We start from the raw sequence: 24194 nt of genomic DNA, 5'->3' as shown, positions 1-24194 counted from the left end.
TGCCTTACCGTTTTTGCCTGAATTACATCCATAATATATTTTTTAAAAACATAGAAGTAGCAGTATTCTAGTTGTTGACTAGTTTGTTTTATTCTCTGCATAAAGCAACATTTTGCTTTTAATTCACAAACGTAAAACATTGTGCTCTGAGTAATTTTGACCGTTTCCTGTGGGTCACGGTTGTCTTGGTAACCTGTATACAGCAGCAGGTAACGTCTGGAGACCAAACTCCTCTTCTGCTTTTCACAGTTTATAAGTTTTACTTTGTAACCCTGTGCCAAAAAAACGGACCCAGCTAACCAGTTTTAAAGCCTAAAAGCCGGGCTCTTGCCGAAATGTCCGTGCGGAGCAGTAACGTTGGAGCACGAAAGGTAATTATCAATACAGTTAAACTAACGTTAGCTTAAGTTATCAAAATCATGAAGCACGTCCAAGGCGTTTAAATGTTGAGTAAAAGTACTGTCAGTGTATTACTGTAGCGTTGACTTTACAACTAACCACTTAGTTCTTGTCTCATTGCTATGCAGGCTTCTAATGTTCAGAAACCACCTGGAGTGAAGTCAACTAAAGCTGCAAGTAAGGAAAAGGTGGGTGTGCCTTTTCCTTTGACAATATCCCAAGGGCTTCAGTCAAAAGCAACTGGACGTCTCTTTTGTTTCTTGAAGACGTTTTACCTCTCATCAGAGAGGCTCTTTTAATTCTGGCTGACAGTAGGAGACTCTCAGTCATATATCTGTCACCCCCAAAACCCATATCTAATGGTTCATCTCCTCCAGATTGATTCCAGATGCTAATGATGGTGAAACTCTCTGGGAAGAGTTCTCAAAACTGCTCTATGAGTGCTTGATAATTGTAATCATTTAGTTTCTCAAACACACCAGCTACGCATAAGGGAAGGCACTATTCTTGTGCTTGTTCTTCTTTTGTTCTCTGTTTGTAAGAAAATTTTAAAAAAAATTGACATTTGACTGCAAGAGAGGTACAGCACACATATGTGCATTTACCACATGACATAGTTCTTGATGTATTCTAGATCTCTTCTGTGATGTTACAGGATGAGGAAAAGACTGTGGAGATCAGTGGTGGACACATCAAAGGCCTTATTAAGCCTCCAGATCAACTGAAGCTCACTGAGGCTGTAAGAGGATACTGGTTTTTAATTTCTTTGTTCTTGAAATCAACACCTCAACCAAATTACGCAGGCATCCATGTGTTTTTAATCTCTGTTATATCTATATTGTTATGACCAGGAGCTGAAGGAGAAAATCACAAGGGTCCTGACTACACAGAACCCACATGCCCCTGATAATATTGTCCGCTGGATATTCAAGGTAAAGATGGTATATCTAGTCAGGTTTATAAATGCACATCACTGATTTGCAATGTGATTGCAATACTGAAGCAAAATCAGTAAAACTGAGATTCTGTAGCAAGTAATTAAAGAATGCAGCTATTCTTGCTTCAGTGTCAGACTGTCATAAGCACTCGAAAGAAACCTGTTGTGCTGTGTGCTTTTTCAATATTTGTATGATTCCAGCTAAGAATGTGAGTATAATACATTTTCTTCTCACTTTACTAAAGCCAAACCAAATATATTTTTTGCTCATATTTTTCATATTTTTGTTTCTTGTTTTTCTCAGGATCGTTGTTTCAAGCCTTGTGTTGTGGATCACATGATTCCTATCTTTGAATTGGAGGGCAACCTTGTGTATAAAAACTCTGATGAAGGTCGTAGACTAATGCTCAAGCAGGGTCTTCATGAAGGTACTTACTGAAACATGCTACAATGCAATACAATATATACATCACATAAGTAGTTTGTCATATATACCAGACCTGAATATTTTTATCTTCCATAACTCCAGACAATGTCCCAGATTGTGTTTTTGAGGCATGTCATGCCAGGTTTTCTCTATGGTGTAATGTACACTTGGTGCCACAAGATGTCACTTTCAACTTGTTCCATAAAATTCAAGATATGTTGGTAGTTTGCACGTAAAGATGATGGGTTCATTTTCTACATAGTAAAATTACAATTACATTTTTCTGATGTATCCAGAGGATGCAGGACTTGACATCGGAGCAGAATCTGATAAGGAGAGAACAGAAACCTCGGTAAAATGTCTTTTGTTAGACTGAAATCAGACTTCTGGTTTGTGTTGGACAATATTTTGTGTTTAATTTAAAACAATTTATGACAGACCTGATCAACATTTACTCAAAAGGTAAAAAGGCCAAGAGTTTGACTGAAGCTGCAAACCTTTCATGTGTGTTTTCTCCACAGACTACACTTGTAGAGGATGGAGGGGAGGTGGAAGAAGCTGGAGAGGAGGACAGACCAGACAGCGCTGCCTCCAAAACTGACAAGAAAGAGCCAAAAATTACTAACATATTCAATTCTTGTGACAGGGCCACCCAGACTCTCGATAATCCTCCAAGGGTAGGCAGGTGGAGAGGAATCATAGCCACTGTTCTGCATAATTGTTGAGATATCTTCATGAAAAACACTATTGATGGGTATATAATGAAATATTCATAACTTCAAAACTTTCAGTGAAGGTGTTTTTATTTTCTTGCAGGAGATAAACTGCCAGACTGAACCTCCTCCACGTAGCAGATTCTCTGCCTCTGCTAATCAGGTACTGGATTACCTGACTGTTTTTAAAGATACGCTTCGGCCAGGTTTGCTATCTCACGTTTGTGCATCTGTGAACGTTTGTTCTTGCATTGAATGACGATTAACTCTGTTCTCTTGGCAGTGGGAGATCTATGATGCGTATGTGCAAGAGCTGCAGAAACAAGAAAAAATAAAGAGAAGCAGAAAGCTGTACCATCAGAAAAAGATGAGAAAAGTCATAAGAAGATGATGCTGATGGAGACTCAGGTAAATTGACTGCCGAACAATTTTCCTGCCACAACTCAACATGTTGATAATGTTTGCATTTTAGGACACCCACAGTAATATTGTTGTCATGCACAATTTGTATACATTTCCATACCAATGCATTGTTAATGTCAAATCATTGTTTGCCTTTTCAGAGCTAGTACAATGACTACCCTAGTACTTTTGATGATGCTTTACCATCGGTCTTACGTTAGTCCACAATAATTTTATGAAGAATGAAATTTTATCAAAAATATACCAGCATTTAATGTATGTTTTTCTGTTTATTTTGAAGGATGTTGACCTCAGTAAAATGAGTAAGGCAGCCAAGACCTTGGAACGAATGGTCAATCAGAATATCTTTGATGAGATAGCGCAAGGTAAATTCTATCAAATGGCACAATAAGTAACTACAATCTCATTTGATAATCAAGTAAACAGATCATTGTTCATCTTTTCTCTTCTTTTTTCCTTTCTTGTCTTGTCTTTTCTTCTCTTTTGATCTGACTGCCTCCTTTTCATCCCCCTTCAGATTTTGCATACTATGAGGATCCCGCCGATGAGTTGAAGTTCGCAAATGGTACCCTCCTTCCCTTGTGGACGTTCAAATATGACCAAGCCAAAAAACTGTCTGTTACTGCCCTCTGCTGGTAGGTTGGATCATCGCATCTCATGTTTCCTCAGATTAGTGATTGTATTTCAGTGATTTTATGGTCGCTCCTCTCTCACAAGAATTGGAGGATGACTAATTGAGCAACTTGTCCTTAACAGGAATAACAAATATCCAGATCTGTTTGGTGTGGGAATGGGATCATGTAAGTACTAAGAACAATGAACTGTTGCTAAACAACTCATAGATAATGTAAATTTGATCTAATTTAGTCACAAAGAATGTGTGCCATTCTCTAAAAAGAATGTATTTGTTTTATAAATCTATTTTCTAATTATTTTTGCCAATCTGTTCCCTTGTGTCCTTCATATGGTCAGACAGCCTCTGTAAACAGGGAAGCGGCATGCTTCTCTTCTACACATATAAGAACTGTTCCTTCCCAGAGTACATCTACCCCACCAGCTCTGGTGTCCTGTGCCTTGACATCCACGAGCAGTGTACCTACCTGGTAGCTGTTGGCTTCTATGACGGCTCTGTGGCTGTTTATAACTTGAAGATGGAGGGAAAGGAGCCTATTTACAAGAGTACAGCTAAGACTGGCAAGCACACAGCCCCAGTCTGGCAGGTTAGTGTAGGGGGCTTAACAGAGATGGATAGTGTGATGTGAGGTTGTAGCGTGTGAGAGTGTGTGTGTGCGTGTATTGTTCAGTCTAATTTCAGCCACTCAACCTTTGCGTATCTTGCTCCCAATTTTGTGTTAACATTGGAGTTTTGTCATTTTGACAAACGTTAAGTTGTAAGTGGAGATGGATTGATAAACCATCTGACATCAAGCATGCAGTGGTGCTGAGTTGTAATGCTACTCTTAAGTTACTTCAGTGAAGTTTTCAGTGGATTTATGTTGATTTTCTTTCTATTTTTCAGGTGTGCTGGCAAAATGATGACATGGACAGCAACCATAATTTCTATTCTGTGTCGTCTGATGGCCGAGTTGTATCCTGGACACTAGTCAAGGTTCGTCAACAAAATACATTTTATTTGCATGTTTTACGTATTTAACTTGCACTCCAATATGTGGCTAGATAGATTTGTTTTTGTATGAGCTGTTGTGAAGCATGTCTGACTGTTTGTGTGCATGATTGCAGAATGAGCTGGTTTGTACAGATATAATCAGACTGCCATTGATTGGTGCTGAAACTGAGGAAACACAACCTGCACAGATACCCCTTATTGGTAGGTTTCATTCACTTAAAATGCTTTCATGTGGATATCTAAAAGGAAGTACTCAGAACATTCCTTTATGACTATGAATTATATAAAGCATTTCACGTTGAGACTGATCCAGTATCAGTTCAGATTTGCCATGGCCCAGTATATCAGACTGGCATCTGTAACAGTGTGTGTCTAACTTCACAGCTTGTGGGACATCAATGGACTTCCATAAACAGATTGACTATCTGTTCCTAGTTGGCACCCAGGAGGGGAAAATATACAAGGTATGTATTAAGGATTATACTTTACTGGTTTTGACTGGACATCATTTGTAACATTACATTTAGCATGTTGTTGACAGGACCCAATTAGGCCATTGGATATCCAGTCAAGAAGAAAATCATAACATTAATCCTTTGGTCAGAGTACAGGTTACATGATTCAGCCAAACCTAGAACACACGCAATTATCAGACATTATTACGGTAGTTTAGTTGGACATAATGCTGGTTTTATCAAGTATGAATTGTCAATAATTTCCATTATTTTATTTATCTTTGATTAATTTTGAACCTATTGGTAGTAGTGGGTATTAGAAAATAGAGTGAGCAATCATTTCCTTTTATGTCTTCATACTGTCATTGCCAATTAGATCACCTCAGGCGGTGGGGTTGAGAGACTTAATTTTTTGGTTTTTCATTTTAAATGTAAGTATAGCTAATCACACAGGACAGTGGCTTTTATGACCCTGAATTTTGGTTCATTTTACAATGTCCTGATCACAAAGTATGTCTGCAGCATTTCTCCTTCCTTTCTTTTCCCCCTTTGACTGGGTCTCCCACTCTAATTGCACACAAAAATCTGGTTCTGCTGTATCTTAAGACAAAGTCACTAATCAGTCAGTGAATTATCATTAGCTATATACATTCACAATTGGAGGTCAGATGTAGAAAAGAGTTGGGATAACTGGTGGCACACAGACCTAGTGGGCAGCGCACAGGGAGTGTAAACATCCATCAACCCAATTTGGGCTAGAGCGTATACTAGCTGACTTAGGCTGAAAGACAGGGTACACCCTTGACAGATCACCAGTCTATCACACGGCAAACATAGGGACAGACAGCTATGCACGCCCAAACTCACACTTGGGCCACTTGACAGCCTTCAAATGATGCATGTCTTTGGACTATGGGAGGGAGCTGGATCTCCAGGAGGGGAACCATGCAAAGTGAGTGCAAACAAGTTGCTTTAACATATCAGAAGAGTCAAACAATCTGTGTTTGTCTATTCAGTTGCTGATAGTTGATCTTGTCATCATTAACACAAGCCAATAAGATAGTTTCAGCAGAGCCTTAAACCATTCTTCAGATAATCCAGCACATACAGTGTGTCCATATTGATACAATGTACTATGAAGGGCTTGTAGATATGTTGATATTGATCTATTTTTGCAGATACTATACATTATTATCCGATAATTATTTGAATGTGGCATTATTTAATTCAGTTATTTAATAATTAAAATGATCTTTTGCAAAATGGGCTTGCTAGGTACACCTATTGTGGTTGACAATACCAGTACAATCTGTTCAAAGGTTTTGTATCATGACAGTGGTGCCAAAAACGGTAGATGTATGATCACAAACAAAGAGGAGAAAAAAATCTGAAATATGATCATATTGTAATATCACAGCCTTCTGCCAAAAATACTAATCAGGTTATGCTAGTTTAGTTGATTAATTTATTGAAAATAAATCCAAGATATTGCTGTTGTTGTTCAGCCAAACCACAGACCTAAAACTGTGTTGTCTTTCTGTGCCATTAGGATTAACTTGGGGCTTTACACTGTTCCTCAGTGTCTCGTCTAAAAAATGGAAGCTCATTGTGTTTGTGGTGTGCTTACAGATATCCTGCTGGGATTGCACTCCAGAGGGTGCACAAGCTAGAATTTTTCCATTAACAATTCCTCTGTGTGTGTGTGTGTGTGTGTGTGTGTGTGTGTGTGTGTGTGTGTGTGTGTGTGTGTGTGTGTGTGTGTGTGTGTGTGTGTGTGTGTGTGTGTGTGAGAGAGAGAGAGAGAGATTTTCCATATGTGTGTTTGTGAGTGTCCACATGGCCCACTGGGGGTCCCTTAGGTTTGACATAAAGCACCTAATGTGTCTCCTTAAGCAACTGCTGTTTTTTTGACTGTTCTTCTCAGTGTTTCTTTTCATTTGGAAACTCTTTCAGTCTATTTTGTTTTAAGTTCTATTGATTTAGTAACAGAAGTGTTTACAAAGTTCTGTTACTAATACACACATTTTATTTAAAACTGACTTATCTTTGTAGATTAAAACCTAGCTCTTTTGAAAAGTGAAAAAATTGTCACATGTGGCCTTAAAGAGAATGTGTATAGTGTCAGTGAGATTACGGGGTTGAGGTTAATTCCTGCTATTAATGCTATAATAGGCTGCCATCAATATAACATGTCTAAAACACATGCACAGATGCTGTTTATTACGCAATGTTGTCTCATTATTGTAGCTGGGAGCTGGATGTGGCAGCCTGCTAGCTACATTTACTCTTTTAATATATTCTAGTATTGAAAGCAATCTAAATATTTTGTACAGTATATAAGCACCCTTCAAAGTTTGCTTTCAAACCTAGAGTTCTTGACCTAGAGAATCTGTTATGCATCTTTTGCTAATCCCTATTGCAATTTTGTTTTTAAACCAGACACTTTGGAAAAATGTTAGCATGTTGAGCGAGGACTCACACCTTTGCTGCACTCCTGTTAAATCAGCTTACTCACCTACGTCTCCTTGCAGACCTGCTGACAAACACCCTCTCAGTACGTGTGATAAAATATGTTCTGTCTGTCACCTCAAAGTTCAGTGTCATAGTAACCCTGGGAGATAAGAGATTAAGAATATTTCACTTCACTGCAGGTCAACAATTAAACTGTCACCACTCTGAACTTCAACAGCTGTCTCCACAACCTATAAAACTGTTTTTGTCCCAGATTGTTAGTTAATTTATCTCTGCTGTCTAGCTCTGCTGTTGTTCTGGAGATTTTGTAAACCCTGTTCTGTCAATGGTAATGATACTATGGAAACTTAAAGGGTAATTCTATGTTGAACCGCAGTGGACTGTAATGCTTTCTTAGGGGTTAAAACTGTCAATCACAGCACACATCTAGTATCACTTGCATCATAATTTTCACCACAAGTCTTTTCTATCAGTTGTGAAAGCATTCTTAAGAACATATTTAATGTTTAGCTTAAGTCATATCCTATTTTTTTAAACATACACCACCATTCAAAAATTTGGGGTCACCCAGGCAATTTCATGTTTTCCATGAAAATTCACATTTTTGTTCATGTGCTAACACAATTGCACAAGGGTTTTCTAATCATCAATTAGCCTTTCAACACGATAAACTAACACAATCAATGTAGCATTAGAACACAGGAGTGATGGTTGCTGGAAATGTTCCTCTGTACCCCTATGTAGATATTCCATTAAAAATCTGCATTTTCCAACTAGAATAGTCATTTACCACATTAACAATGTCAAGGATGTATTTCTGATTAGTTTAATGTTATCTTCATTAAAAAAGGCTGCTTTTCTCTGAAAAATAAAAACTTTTCTAAGTGGCCCCAAACTTTTGAACAGTAGTGTATGCTTTTGAAGACTCCTGCTCAGTCTGTGAAAACAGTCCACAGCATGTACACTGCTTTCTGCTAAAAATCCTAGAATGTATAGGCTCCATATTTTAAAGATGACAAAAGTATTGTTGTGCAATTCATCAGCTGATGGTGGCAACACAAAAAGGATGGTGATAGGTATAAAAAAAATCTCAGTTTACTGCTCTTCATTCAGTAAGCTATTGCATGTTCACTATAAGGAATGAATAAGTGAACAATGTGATTTTGGAAACAATATATACCTGCTGAGAAATTACTTTATGCGTAGGTGCAAATTATTGCCCTGTATTTCCTTTTATAGTATGGTGAAAGCACTTTGTTCCAGTGATAAAACAAGAAGTTGTATTTGATGGCTACATGACATTACAACAGTCCACCAATACCGTAGTTGTTTCAAATCTAGTTTTCTTAAGGTGCTACTAGCAGTCACTGAATGAGCTCCATCTCTAAGTATTGTGTTTAAAAATATGACTTCATGCTTATACCACCTACCTGGTCAAAATCAAGACTTTGCCTATATTTCTTAGTGCAAGACTTACTCGAGCAAGATCCTGGAGACCTATGATGCCCACCCCATGAGAGTGGATACTGTAAAGTGGAACCACTTTCATCCAAAGGTTTTCATCTCATGCAGCTCAGACTGGACCATCAAGATCTGGGACTATACCATCAAGTAAGAGTCAAGTTAACTAGTAGAGTGAACGATTGGATACTTTCATCTGCTGTAACTGTGGCATGCTTTTTACTTTTTTGTTTAGTTTTTGGTAAAACTCTGTTACCTATGGCTTTCTGTTTCTTTTCTATCACCAGATGCCATTTCAGTTTCTGTGAAATTTTTAACTCGGTTTTCAACTTTTTTATTTTTTAGAATTAAACAATAATCAAACGCTGTCCATCGAACATGTTGCAGTATGTGTGGCATCCAGGTTACATGGTGCTATTGCACTCGCCCACCATCACAGTGAATCGGTTTCCATCTCTGTCCCTGATGGCCTAACTGGCTGTCCTATTAAACACAGTTGGACTTGTTGACACCTAGTAGGTGGCTGGGTTGCATTTGGAAGCGAGTATAAAATGTCCTCAAAACAACATGAAATAATGTTTCAGTGTCCCTGTGAAACTCAATGTTGGTTTGAAAGAAGTAGCTTGACATCTTGTATGACACGTGTGTTGGTGTGATACAAGAGCTTGGTTAGTTACAGAATAGCAACTGCAATTTAATCACCTGTAGCAACACTAATGCTCTGTGTTCAAATATGTATGTACATTCAGTGAAGTAGGGACAAGGTAATCATCACTCCTGTAATCTTTAATATTGCAGTACATTAGTCTTTATTACTTTGTATATGTCAAGGACCCACCATAATTTTCCAAGCTTATTTGACTAACCCACTGTGCCTCCCACATCTTGTCAGCACAGGCAGCTTGACTGAATAATGATGGTAATCATCCAGTCATTATGAGAGACAGGGTGTGATCTAGGACATCCTAAGGATGACATACTGTCTACAGGAGACAACCTTATGGATCATGCAAGTTTTCTCAAACTCTTTGCCATATTGTTCAGAAATGTAAACGCTTCAGCTTTTTGCTGTGCTGCTGAGAGTAATGTATCCAGGAAAAATGATATACGGCATTAGACATCCCTGAATGAACTGAAGGCCTTTGTAGTAGTAAAGGTGGTGGATCAAGTCTGTTATTTAAAAGGCTTGAAGGATGTGCCCAAAATCTAGTAGTAAAACTGGACATAATAAATGAATCCTGTTCACCCTGTTTCTGGATTCACAGTATATGCAGTGCCACTCTTAAAATAATCTGGGTAAAATCATTAACCTTTTACGCCTAATTGTAGACATATTCTGCAACTACCTGTGTGCATGTCGTGTAGAAAACAGGCATAGCAACATTTAAATGTAGTTTGTCATCTAAGGCATGTCTTACACAGAATTACTGTTATAGGCTGGTGCAAATGATAATAATAGAGTGCAGCTGATTGCATTGCATTCTGGTTTGTTTAGTAAGGTTCATGCAATTTGGGAGGGTTATTCTCAGAAAATACTCCACCTCTTGATCAAATTTAGGACTACCTATTAGTATACTGTATTTATGACAGAGAATTAGGATGGATACTTGACACAAAATATTAACTCCACTTACATTTCATCATTTACTTACAGACCTCATTTACAGTTGTGGGAGTGTGTGCCCCTATTTGACATTAACTAGACTGTTAAATCCTTACACATTTTGAATAGTTTTTTCTTGCTGATGTGTAGACATGCTAAGTGCTGAACAGAAATTTTTGAGCTAAGCTTAATTTGTAGAATGTGTCTAAAGACTGTCTCAGGTGTTGGTTATATAATTATTTCTTGCCTTAGTACATTTACCTGTATATCTGTACTTCTTTGTTACCAAAAGATGCAATCTGTTGAAAGTGTTGCTTACTCTATCTCTGTCACTCTTGAACACACATGCACTCCTTTTTAATATTTAATGGTAGCCTGTAGGTACCTGTTTCCAGCTCTTAGAAATATTTCATTTCTTCATGTAGCTTCCAGAGGTCCATCCATCCATTCTCTATATACCGCTTAATCCTCACTAGGGTCGCAGGGGGCACTGGAGCCCATCCCAGCTGACTCGGGCGAAGGCAGGGGACACCCTGGACAGGTCACCAGTCTGTCGCAGGGCCACACATACAGACAAACAGTCACACTCACATTCACACCTACGGGCAATTTAGAGTAACCAATTAACCTCAGCATATTTTTGGACTGTGGGAGGAAGCCGGAGTACCTGGAGAAAACCCATGCACAGGGGGAACATGCAAACTCCATGCAGAAAGATCCCAGGCCCACCCCGGGATTTGAACTGGGGATCTTCTTGCTGCAAGGCGAAAGTGCTAACCACTACTCCACTGTGCAGCCCGCTTCCAGAGGTGTTTCATAAATAATTAATGACAGGCAACAATTACTGAAACCTTCTGTTTAATGTCCAAAAGTTTGGCCAGGCTCTGACAAGGCATTGGTGTCTGAACATTTTGTTACTGATTACCATGAATAATAGTCTAAAGATTATTTTCTACCATTGAAAACTTGTAGGACGAAGTCACACGTACACATGCATAAATCACAGAAGAAAACACTGTTTTTAATTCTCGACTATAGCCAAAGATAGACTATGCATACAGTCTCAGCTATACTACATCTTTCTGTGACTCTGAGTAGCCATTCTGGTTTGGTTTCAAATGACAGTGAATTTCATGGACTCCTCGTTTTCATGCAGTATCATGAAAAGTTACATTTTTTCTGTTTGTATTTCCTCTCTGACTTTTATGTTTGTGTGTGTTTTCAGCACTCCAATGCTGATCTTTGACCTAAAAGAACCTGTTGGAGACGTTGCCTGGTCTCCATACTCCTCCACTGTATTTGCTGCTGTGACAACAGATGGGAATGTAAGAGTCTTAAATTCCTTTTGTAATTTGTGTTTGTTCACTATGACCTGAAAGTTTAGCAATTTCTACTTTTTTGTTGTTTTTATGGGCCTCAGAATACTCAGTTTCAAGCTATGTTCTGTGAAATAAGTTTGATTTATGAAGAATGCACATCATTGCATGTAGATATAGGTGTTTTCATTTGTCACAAGAAAGAAAGCATATTTTAATGCATCGATATGAGAGACATACAGTAAGTGTGGAGCTGAGCAATATTATTGCCACAATTAGTGAAAATTACACTCAACAAAAATTAGGCACACCTGTGCACTAATCATGGTGTCTAATCAGCATCTTGATATGGCACACCTGTGAGGTGGGATGGATTATCTCAGCAAAGGAGAAGTGCTCACTATCACAGATTTAGACAGATTTGGGAACAATATTTGAGAGAAATGGGGATATTGTGTATGTGGAAAAAATTTTAGATCTTTGAGTTCATCTTATAAAAAATGGGAGCAAAAACAAAAGTGTTGTGTTTATATTTTTGTGAGTGTAGTAGAAACACCTGTTGGTGCAATCAAGTACAGCAGTGCTCCAAACTGTAACATTCTTACTTACAATACATTTCAATCAACACAGACAGTTTCAACTTAGTATTGTGACACCCATGAACATAGGATTTGTGGTAGGACGGAAGCCAATAAATGGGAAATGTCTCTACCTGCCTTGTTTTTTTTCCCTTGAACTAGGACTAACAAAAGCAGAGACATTACAAATGCTCTGTTAAAAGACATTGGATCAAAAATACAATTTCATGAAAAGTTATTTGAATGACTGTACATCATATAGGCTGACTATACAACCAGTCTTAGGCATATGCAGGTCTATAGGATGCTCTTTGTCTGAAAGCTTTGATTACTGCCACCACATATCCGCTCTGTGCCTAAGATGACATGAGTCTGACACTTACTTGACTGAAAATGTGAAAAAACAAACAGCTGCACCGTCTACCACCTGCCACCCACTTTATTATTATCCTAATAATATAGTTAGAGACTCAGCTGGCGAAACCCTCGCTGTGGTCTCGGGCTAAGTCTCAGATTAATGCTGAATAGCCTCAAGCAATCAAGTTTGTTCAAACACTGTGTCTTGTAACAAAGGGGCTTCCTGCTCTGCCAGTAGTTATTGATTCCAGCCAAAAGTAATTTCAGCAGATGCTGTGTTGTTCATCTCTACATATTTTCGTAGTATGGCTACAAGCTGTCCCCATCTGTTTGTCTTCACAGTCTGCTCCACACTATAAAAGTCCAAAGTGTTGTGTCTGCCACATTTCCTGTTCAGTGTGCCAAGGGAAGTCAAGTGAGAGTGACAGAGAGGAAATGAGAGCTGAGCAATTTGAGAGACACCTTATGTGATAGTGTGTGTATGTGTGTCACACCCTCTTTGGTGCCAGGAGTCAGTCAGCACAGGCACAAGCGGCATTGTAATATGCCAACCATTGTCATGCAAATTATTTCACAACTATGCATCACTCTTGATAAGACATGCAAGTGAGGAAACATCAGATTTCTAAACAAATTCAAAATAATAAACCTGATGTTCCTTTTGTAGTGTCCAACTTGCAACTAGCAGTACATACATAAAACCAACAGTTTAACTGTAAACATCTTCTACCAAAAAAAGTAAATGAAATGCATTTTCTAGAAAGCATGTGAAATCTCATGTGTGCTGTGATTTATTCCCTGAAACTAGATCAAAAGGAATTTTCAGCAGCTATTAAAAAACTCATTAAAAGTTCATCAGTTGGCACACATCCAACAAGCACAATATCATGTCCTTTCAAAGTGGAAGGAAGGACAAGCTTTTATAACTGGATTTGATCAAGCTCAGTTAGTCTGGTCTGCTTTTTCCTACTGAGCTTGTAATTTTAATGGATCATCCTAGTCTGATTCCAGGGATACACTTAATGCTTTGATTATTGAATACACATATATACAGCTACACTATTAAAACCACCTGCCTAATGTTGTGTATGAATGCTTGGTGAGATTGAGATCTGAGGAGACTATGTCAATGCCCTGGCCTTTTTGTCATACTCCATGAGCCATTCTTGAGCAGTTCTTGCGATTTTGGGGGATGTTCACTGCAGTACATGTCACAGCAACATCCACATGAATGCCAGTGTCGAAGCTTACCCAACAAGGATCATTGCATTGCGACAAGATGATTAACGTGTTGGACTTCACCTGTAAGTGGTTTTGATATTGTGGCTGATTGTGTGTATATACTGGTGTTTGCTGTAATCGTAATTTCTGAGGTAACTTAAATATTACCTGTAAACTTCACAGGGATTTTACTGTATCCACTAAAAATATTTTTCCATTTATTTCAATAGCTCTCCCTTACATTTGGTAGCTGTCAGAATTTGAAGAATGGCAGAATATCGACAGCATTTTCCCTGGTGTGTTTTCCATGCATGATGTTAATCGGCATGTTATTGCTAGGGACCGCCATGTCCCTGTAGTGCAATTGTCATTTTCTGTGACAAGTGTCTGATAGAGCTTGAGTGACTCAGCATGAGTTGTGTGCTCCTTGACACGTATATACTGTTGATGACAATCTGGCCTGCTGCTGCTCCTGCTACACTGCAAAATGTCAGGGATACAACGTGTACATGTTTGTGTGATTGCGCGTCTTCGTACATGCTTGTGTACATGTGTTCATGGGGATAATGATTTGCTTGACAGTCTGTGGTGTAAGAATGACGCAGAGTTGTGTCGTGAAAACAAATATCTCTTTGTTCTCTCGGTCCTTGCTTCTCCATCTGAGCTGACTGTTGAGGAAAGTGTCAGGATGCAGTGGTCAAAAGTCAAGGCTTAACCCAAATTGTTTGTAGTCTTTCAATTCACATTGGTCTCTGTGCAGCTTTATTTACCCTTTGACATGTGTCATTTATTATACCCTTTGTACTATATTTAGATATTAATATTTTAACAACAACCACCCAAAGCAATAAAAACTACCTTCATCAGCTTAAAAAGTTTTGGGGTGGTGTAAGAATACATTGTCTTCTAACTATAAATGTAACAGTAAATGTTACGGCATTGTAATCATAATTTCTGATGAATTCCTTCTTATATCCACTACCACAACATCTCAGCTTTAAATACATTCAATAAAAATTTAACCACAAAAGCATACAAAGTCACATCTATTGTGTAGCTGTGTATTCATCCTAATATATGTTTAGTACATTTACTGTTGTACTATTTTTATGTTATAGCAAAATAACAGTTAATATTCTCTTTGCTTGAAGTTCTTGCATGGATTATAGATGCAGCCAGCGCAGACTGCAATCAGTAATGACTCATGTTACTTTAGTGCTTGTACAGTACATGAACAGCACAAACACAGTAGTTAATGGCTGTAGTGATAGAAGGTTACAGAAAGTCATACCCAGACAGAGTATGATGATTGGTTAGAAATGATGACTGTGATGCTCTGTCTGGTGTTTATACACATAGACCATGCCATCTTTCTGATAACAGCCGTGGGCTGTGCTTTGCAGTGCTGCAGGCTCATTTGCTGTGGACAGACTGTCTAAATGCATTTAGGCTAAGAATATCTGTGATCTGGTTCCTTCTGCATGAAGATGCCTATAAAATCATCAATGACATTTGGATAAATACACGTACATGTGCACATATGGAGTAGTGCACACTCAATGAAGTGGTAGGAACACCCTTCCTTAAGCAGATGGTCAGACAAGCCTCTCGATAAAACTGTGCTTCTCCACTCGACTTTTCACATAATACACAACACGCACTTGTAAAGGAAGTCTGTAACACATTTAGCCCTTACATTTCTGGGAAGATCAAATCTGAGGACTTATAAACAAAACAAAAGTAGATTTTCATTTACACTGTCACCCATTGTTGTTGTGGTAGTGGTGCACCACAGAAATGTCAGTTTAGTACTGGGGTTAAAAATAAGAAAAAACTATTGATAAACACATTAACCAGTATGAGGACTTCTCTTTTCAGGTCCATGTTTTTGACCTCAACATCAACAAATACGAGGCTCTCTGCCAGCAGCTAGTGGTGGACAAAAAGAAGACCAAGCTGACTCACATTGCGTTTAATCCCATCCATCCAATCATTATTGTGGGAGATGACAGAGGCAATGTCAACAGCTTCAAACTCTCTCCTAACCTCCGCAAGAAGCCCAAGGTAAGAACTTTAACAAGCTGCCTCGGAAGCATTTCTCAGCGATCAATTTTCTATTCTGAAATAAAGTTAGGAAATAAAAATCTGGGCTTTTAAAAAAATCTCACTCAATTGAATAAAAGGACATCAAAACATTCCTTGATTCCTTCAACATGCAAGTTTAGACTGTAGGCTATATGCACAGAGTGAAATGACCTGCAGAAAGTAAGTGCTACAACATCCATCCATCCATTCTCTATACACCGCTTTATCCTAACTAGGGTCACAGGGGGTGCTGGAGCCTATCCCAGCTGACTCGGGCGAAGGCAGGGGACACCCTGGACAGGTCGCCAGTCTGTCGCAGGGCTACATATACTGACAATCACACTCGCATTCACACCTACGGGCAATTTAAAGTAACCAATTAACCTCAGCATATTTTTGGACTGTGGGAAAAACCCACACATGCACAGGGAGAACATACAAACTGCATGCAGAAAGATCCCAGGCTGGGATTTGAACCGGGGATCTTCTTGCTGCAAGGCAAAAGTGCTAACCACCACACCACTGTGCAGCCCAAGTGCTATAACATGCAGGGTAAAAGCTAGACCAAATTCTCCATGAATTTGCTCCAAAACGATCACGTCTTCTGTTAGTATATCGCATCCACTAATCTGTTAGAATATTAGCATATTCTTAAGGCCAAATGAATAATTCATGAAAATATTAATGGCCATTTTTGTGTAGTTGGCTTGAAATTCCAAAGTTTAGCTTTTTCCACTGCCCCACTAATAGAGGTCTCACAATGCACAGTCCATTATTGATTATTAGGTTGAAAATATTCTTGCTGATAATACCAACAATAATTATCCTCTCGGGAGGATAAATTTTCCAGTTGGAAGCATTAAAACCTTGTAAACTAGTGTACATTTAACATAAGCTAAGGTTTTGGAAATCTTAACTAAATATTCTAAATGTCTTAATGTGAAAACAAGACATTGTATATAGTATTTATCTATACTGTAGTGTAGCTAGCAAAATATTCACTGTGCTTCAGTTTCCCGAATGCAGAAATAACACATATGAAACCATGGATTATTGCCCTGTTATGCCACAAGAGGGAGTAAACCCTAAAGTGGCAGCTTCTATTGGTAGTAAACAATGGTGCAGCCCTTGCTAGGAGAAAGAGAAGGAATATGTAGTCAAGCAGATGAATGCAATCATACCAAAGCTGAATGTAGTGGAAGATTTTTGGGGTAACAACATAAACCAGCACAACACACAAAAGAAGGAACGGAGGCCAGTGGATCCTACTCAAATAAAATAAATAAATATGAGCAAAAAGTAGATGCTTTAAAGTTTTATACCTGATCTGTACTGACAAGAAAAGAACTCAAAAGTAAATTCTGCTCTGCCTTTACTGCACTTGCTAATCAGGCGGGAGTAGCAATCCTAGACCTGATGTCTAAACATGCACGTTATACTTAAAGTGCACTTTAGTGAAATGTGATTGTAACAGTATCAAAAAATAACAAAGCCCTACGGCCTGGCTAGAGCTCAAGTCACAAATTACTGTCTCAAACCCTTAATAAAACAAGTTTCTTGGCACAGTCACAATCAACCTGAGTACCAGAAAACACACAAACAAGATACAAATAGGCGAGCTGCTGCACTAAGTCACAGTCAGTTTGGCAGTGACAGTTTGGCAGTGACAGTTTGGCTGAGTTTTTGAACAGGTGCAGTGATGACAGATGTAGCTTGTACTAATTTACCGAATGAGGACAAAATTATTCACACCCAAAGGGGAAAGGAGCACAGCAGATCAGGGCCCTAACACACATACCGAACATTGTACTGTAGTGCTAAAACAGTATTTATTTACAATGCTCACATGACCACAGATCCTGTTGACAGCCAATTGTTGCATACAATAGCCTCAACAGTCTGTGATCATAGTTAATTTTGATCAGAAATATCTACAGAAAGAATAAGGTTCAGCCTTTCAAAATGTTAAATTGTTGATCCAAATTATAGTCAGTTAAATTAAATATATCATCGTTAATAAAATGACAAATAAATTGACAAAAATTGTAAATGGATTGAGCAGTTTACAGCCATGTTTACAAGACAACAAGGTACAAATGAAGCTTTCTTGGCTCTAACCTGTCAGGTGTTTCCACATTGTTCACTGCAGCGCCAGTTTACCTTTTGATAACCAAGATCCTTTAAAATCACCCTACTTTTGCATTTGGTATGAATGGAAACTGGATTTTTTAAAATATATTTAAATCATAGTGCAGAAATTCATATAAAGGAAACAACACAATATTCCTGAAAATTACTCTATTTCTGTTTATAAAACATTGTTCCAGGCACTGAGCATTTAAAAAGCAGCATTTCATTTTCTGTCTTCTGTGTCAGAATATGAACTCAATTAAGATAACATACACACAATTCTATTGGCACATGCAAATGGAATTTCCAAATCTTTGTCTAGTTTCAGAGCTATAAAGAAGTATGTTCTCAAAGTGTTATCATTGCTCTTGTATAACTGTTTTTTCCCCTTTCACCTTATATACCGTCTCATCTGTAAACAATCTGGATGCATGCCGACACTTCTGCATTATTCATGACTCCCGCTTGTTCCACATCAATGAAAACAGCGCAGATGATTCATTTATTGTTGAGTCCTGACCCCAGGCTAATTTCCCCACACCTCCACCCCTCAATTAGCATCACTAATCAGGTGTATTTAGTTTTCCTTGCTCATTTATGCCAGTTAAAAATTAGCCACAGGATGGAGGGATCTTAATTGATTAAGCTTCTTAGAAATGATCAATAGACAAAGTAGCTTTTTAAAAGAAAGTCTCAAGAAATTATCCTCAAAAATATAATATAAAGCGCTCGATTCAACGCTACCAAAGATATTTGCTTCATATTGACTGTCACTCATACTGTCAGATTGGCCAAAAAAGGATGATACTGTGGAAACTAAAAGAACAAAACTAATAATAATTTATGTATTCAAAGCAATTTGTAGCTATACAGTAAAACAAAATTCCACTTTTAGTCCAGTCACAGTTGATGAGTCGCTGAATGCACCGTTGCCCGTGATGACAGTGGTTAATGAGGTGTGGACTAATCAGCAGTCCTTCTAAACACAGGAGGAAACTAAATGGCACGCTGAGTCACAACACTTTAATCAGGGTCCATTTAAAATCAGCTCTGTGGTCTCTACAGTCTTCCTTTGTGTTGTGCATGTAATCTAGAAAAAAATTTTAATGACTAGAGTAATATGCATTTATTTTCACAACTCACTACATTATACATGGTATTGCTACGCCTTTCGGCCACACACATGAACACAATTTATTTGAGCACAGCATAACAATATACACACTGATGCACACACAGTGCTACCTCATTAGGGACCTCAGACTGTGGCCCTAAAGCACACAATTGGGAAATAATTGCTCAGTTCAGCACCACTGACAGCGTACAGAGTATTTTAGAACCCAATGTGGCAAATAAACATCAGGCACAAACACCCACAGCAAATATTTTCAACAGCATGTCTTATGAAATTGACATACCAACCTACTGAAACTAGTGCAATGAGAATGGTGGAAAATGTGTGTATATTTGTGAAAAAGTTTGCATTTCCTGGTTAAGACCTTGGATGTCACAGCAGTTTTGAGTGTCCAGTGACTCCAACAGCTCTTAATTTTATATCATGGAATGATTAAAACATGCAACAAAAAAAACAACAATGATACATAGTAGTTCTTCCATATTTTTTTATAGGTCTTCTGAAAATTTGACAGAATCAGCTGGGTCAAAAATATACATATAGCAAGGCTAGTACAGTTCTTGGCCATTTTCTCCCCAATAAAGCACTTCTGGTAGCTGTCTGCAAGCTTCTAGTTGTATATTTGACCACTCCTCTTGACAGAATTGGTAACTAAATTTGTTGACTTTATGACACAGACTCACATCTTCAGCACAGTCCACATGTTCTTGATGGGGCTTGAATCATGATTTTGGTAATATCACACTAAAACCGTAATTCTAGCCTCATTTAGCAATGTCTTCACCATTTTTGATCGGCATTTTGGATGATTGTCTTGCTGAAATACACAAATGCGATGATTTTAGTCTTTTTTCCTGAAAAGTGTGGAGGTAATCCTCCTTCTTCATTATTGTGTTCAATTTGTGTAAAGTTCCCCTGGCAACAAAACAGCTTCAGAACATAATACTACCACCACTATGCTTGTCGGTAGGTATGCTGTTCTTGAGGTGAAAGGCCTCACCTTCTGTCCTATGAACATATTTCTGGTCATTGTGACCAAATAGCTCAATTTTGGTTTCATCTGACACAGAACATTTCTCCAGAGGGCCTTTTTCTTGTACATGGGATCAGCAGCAAACTTCAGTTCAGCTGCAATATAAAACACTCTTGACTGTGAACACTAACACCTGTGTTCCAGCAGCTTCTTGATCTTTCCAGAACTGCTTATGAGTGATTCTTGGTGACTCTTGGCCATCCTGAACAATTGTCTCTCAGTAGCTGGTGATAGCTTATTTTTTCTTCCAGACTGTGGCAGTGACACAACTGTACGATGCACTTCATACTAAGAAATAATTGTATACATATGATTTTGGAATCTTTAGCTGCTTTAAAATGTCTCCAAGTCACTGTCCTGACTTGTTCATGTCAATGATGTGCTTCTTTAGATCAGTGTTGAGCTTCTTAGGCTTTCCCATTAAAGTGTTTGGGGTTGAGACTAATGGATAAGAGTGTATCAAACAGGCTCTATTTAAATTGGCTCAGAGTCAGCAGCTGTGGACAATCATAATTACTCATGAGATTGTAATAGGCCATGCCATTAGGTAAATTTGATTAACAAAGGTTTCTGCTTTACCAAAACTGACAGTTCAGGTCACTATATGCATGTTTTAGCCCAGCAGATTTTGTCATATTTCCAGATGACCTGAAATGCATTTATAAATGAGCCAACATGCATGTTATAGGAGATATTGGAAACTAAAGACTGCCTTGTTATGCATAGTCTTTACAAGTGTATGTAAACTTATGTCAACAACTGTATCCAAAATTACAGTGCAGTGGCCTCACAATCCAAACTGTAATAATACTAATGTATTGCAGTCATCAGTTTGAAGGGTATTGAAACTTGCTCTTAAGGCGATCCATCTTCTTGGCTTTCATACTCTTGTGCACCTAATGTCTGTTGTGCTCCTCAAAGAGTTTTTAATTCATTGCTTTGGGCTTCTGAAGTATTAGTGTCACAAAAACAAAAACATGTTTTCAAAGGCATGAAGTGCTGTCCATACACATAACTGGTCTTATGCTGTGTTCACGTGTGTGCTCCAAAGTCACTGTCCCAAGTTGACTCAAGTGGATTCTGGTGTGAAAGTATTGTTATTGAAATAAAACATATCGTACCGAAAGGTGTACGTATTTGGGAACTTTAGACACACACTTAAAAAATGTTTTTATTATTACTTTGCATGTATGCTATCAAATGACCCCCTTTCTATGTTCAACACAGTTCCGTTTAACTGTGTGCAAGTTGAATGTGTTCACCTCATCGGTTCTCTTTGCAGCAGCTTTTTTTCCTAGTTACCCACAAATCACAAGTGGCAGTCACAATATAAAAGCAGCATTATGAAGTATTTTATGATAGCCTATTTATAAATATTGCCTCAAAGAAAAAAGTTACATAATGGCATTTATATTTGTATCAGTGTAGGGTGCCAGAAAATGAGTAGACGCACAATTCTAGGCCTTACTGCAAAGGCAAGACATTCATATGCATTAGTACTATAAAGAGGACATTTTTCAGCACAGTGGACAGTGGTTAGCACTGTCGGGTTGCAACTAGAAGATCCCCGGTTTGCATCCCCCGTCCTGGACCTGGAATCTTTCTCCATGTAGTTAGCATGTCCTCCCTGTGTATGCGGGGTTTTCTCCAAGTTCTTCCTCCCACATCTAACAACATGCAGAGGTTAAATTGTCCGTAGGTGTGAATGTGACAAGGATTGTTTGTCTCTATGTGTAGCTCTGTGATAGACTGGCGACCTGTCCGGGTGTCCCCTTGCCTTCACCCTAAATCAGCTGGGATAGGCTCAAGCTCCTCTGCGACCATAATGATTATTATGCAGACAGAGAGAATAGATAATGGATGGATGAATATTCAGGAGGTTGTGAATGTCAGCAACCTTAATTCAGCTGCATGAAGTGTAATGCATGTTCCCTCTGAAAGCCTCCTAGTCAGTTGTGTTATTTCCTGATCAAAATGGTTAAGATCAAGTGAAGCTATAGGTTAATAACTGCTGTTAATTATCCTCTTACAGAGGTCAAATGAGCTGCTGCAGCAATGCAGAACTAATGCTGAGCCATATTGTACTAAAAGACTCTGCTTTTGTACACACAGGAAGACGTAATGTGCTCACACCATCATTTTGTTTAGATATGTTTTTGGCTTTGGGGTTCTTTAGGCAGTAGCTCTATGTCTTCATAGCAAATTTTACAATGAGGTGTAAGTAAAGTATTATATAATAGAGAAATACAAAGACTCTGCTACTACTGACCTTGCATCAATTTCAATATCTGTCTGCTTGTGTTGTATTGACCTCTTGTTAACCGCCTGCCTGCTGCATTTGTGGTTTCTTTCAGTGCTTGGTCAAGCAAAAGGTCAAGTAATTTCAGATTTCTGTGTTCTGTGTGCGTGCGTGTGTGTGTGTGTGTGTGTGTGTGTGTGTGTGTGTGTGTGTGTGTGTGTGTGTGTGTGTGTGTGTGTGTGTGTGTGTGTGTGTGTGTGTGCACATGAATACATGTATGTGTGTGCATATGTGTGTAGGGCAAAGAGGGTCCAGAGGTGGAAGCAGCCAAGATGGAGACGCTCCTCAGTCTACTAAGGAAACCAGAGTAAAGCATATATTTACGGGTCCACCGTGGATTCTCTGCCCGACACAACAGCATGGTACAATCTGGTGTTTTCGTTTATTGAAGGCGACTTTATTTGTTCAGTGTATGCAGTAAATAACATCAACATGACAAGAAAGCAATTAGTTCATATTTATTAAAATGCTATCTCCTGATTTAACTTGCATTTGATACAACAATGCATATTTTGATGCTTCAGTATTTTTCTGCAGGAATTTATTAAACATTTCTCCGTATGTATTGTGCAAATTCTGAGCAATTTCAATACAATTCCACCATTGGCCGCATTATATATGTCTAAACAAGCTCCAGAATTTATTCTGTGATCAACTGTTCTAAGTTACCTTTTCCTGTATCCACTGCTGATTGCATTGTTCACTTTTGCTTCAGTGAATAATTTTACTAAGATGACTTCCAACAATTTCTTTGGAGGCTATGAACTTCTGTTTGTAGTATCCTCTAGAGGCAAAACATCTTTTGCTCAAATCACATTTCAGTATTGCATTATATTCTGATCTACTGAAGCTACTGTTGAAACATTTCTAATTCTACTCATAGTAGCATTAACAGGTATATTTTCATGTCAGGGATAATATATTTTAAAACCTTTTCTCCCTTCAGTGTAACTCTGATATCTGCTAAATGTTTGGAAGGTTGTAAAGTTTGAAATACATATCGGTATCAATAAGGTATTCAGGTATTAATAACCTGTGGTGGGATGAGGGGGATATATTTAAGCCTGTTTGCAATGTTTGGGGTTCCATAGGATTAATCCCTCTGTATGTGAGCATCCTGTGATTCAGTCCAGAGCAAGTGGCCCGTCATAGACAGCCAGAAGCAGATGTCAATGTGAGGGCTTTGTTGAAGAGGACACAAATTTGTACTAAGCCTCTCTAGTCCTTATATAACCCCCTTAGCAAGACGCTCTGCCTCACGATTCGCTGATGTTTATGAGTGACAATGACACACACACACCACACAGGCTCAAGTTCCTGTTCTCAGCAATAGACTGACTTTCTGTTTTTTCAAGCTGCTGTATGAAATAAGAGGATATATTTAGAAACCTTCAACAACAGGCCAGTTCGTCTTTGTGTACTTAGCATTCCTTTCTCTCAGGGTCTGTGCAACCTGCATCCATCCTTGTGGCCATGTCCTTTTCTTGAGGCTGCTTGTGTTAAACATGCACGCTCATTGGCAT

General features: G+C 38.5%; 1 protein-coding gene across 1 annotated transcript; it reads left to right on the top strand.

Moving 5' to 3' along the window:
- Positions 1–62: 62 nt before the first annotated feature.
- dnai1.2 (dynein, axonemal, intermediate chain 1, paralog 2) lies at positions 63–23232 on the top strand. The gene is given in 21 exon segments (XM_022200518.2): positions 63–371; positions 528–587; positions 1055–1138; positions 1251–1331; positions 1641–1764; positions 2060–2115; positions 2285–2440; positions 2580–2639; positions 2760–2805; positions 2808–2884; positions 3180–3264; positions 3417–3534; positions 3656–3699; positions 3872–4119; positions 4419–4508; positions 4640–4727; positions 4911–4990; positions 8919–9064; positions 11743–11842; positions 15868–16053; positions 22911–23232. Coding segments are annotated over 21 exon segments (2037 nt in total). The 5' UTR covers positions 63–335; the 3' UTR covers positions 22983–23232.
- Positions 23233–24194: the final 962 nt, after the last annotated feature.

The sequence above is a fragment of the Acanthochromis polyacanthus genome, chromosome 5 (assembly GCF_021347895.1).
Source record: "Acanthochromis polyacanthus isolate Apoly-LR-REF ecotype Palm Island chromosome 5, KAUST_Apoly_ChrSc, whole genome shotgun sequence".
In the NCBI taxonomy this organism is placed as follows: domain Eukaryota; kingdom Metazoa; phylum Chordata; class Actinopteri; family Pomacentridae; genus Acanthochromis; species Acanthochromis polyacanthus.
This window is presented reverse-complemented; position numbering and strand designations above follow the sequence as displayed.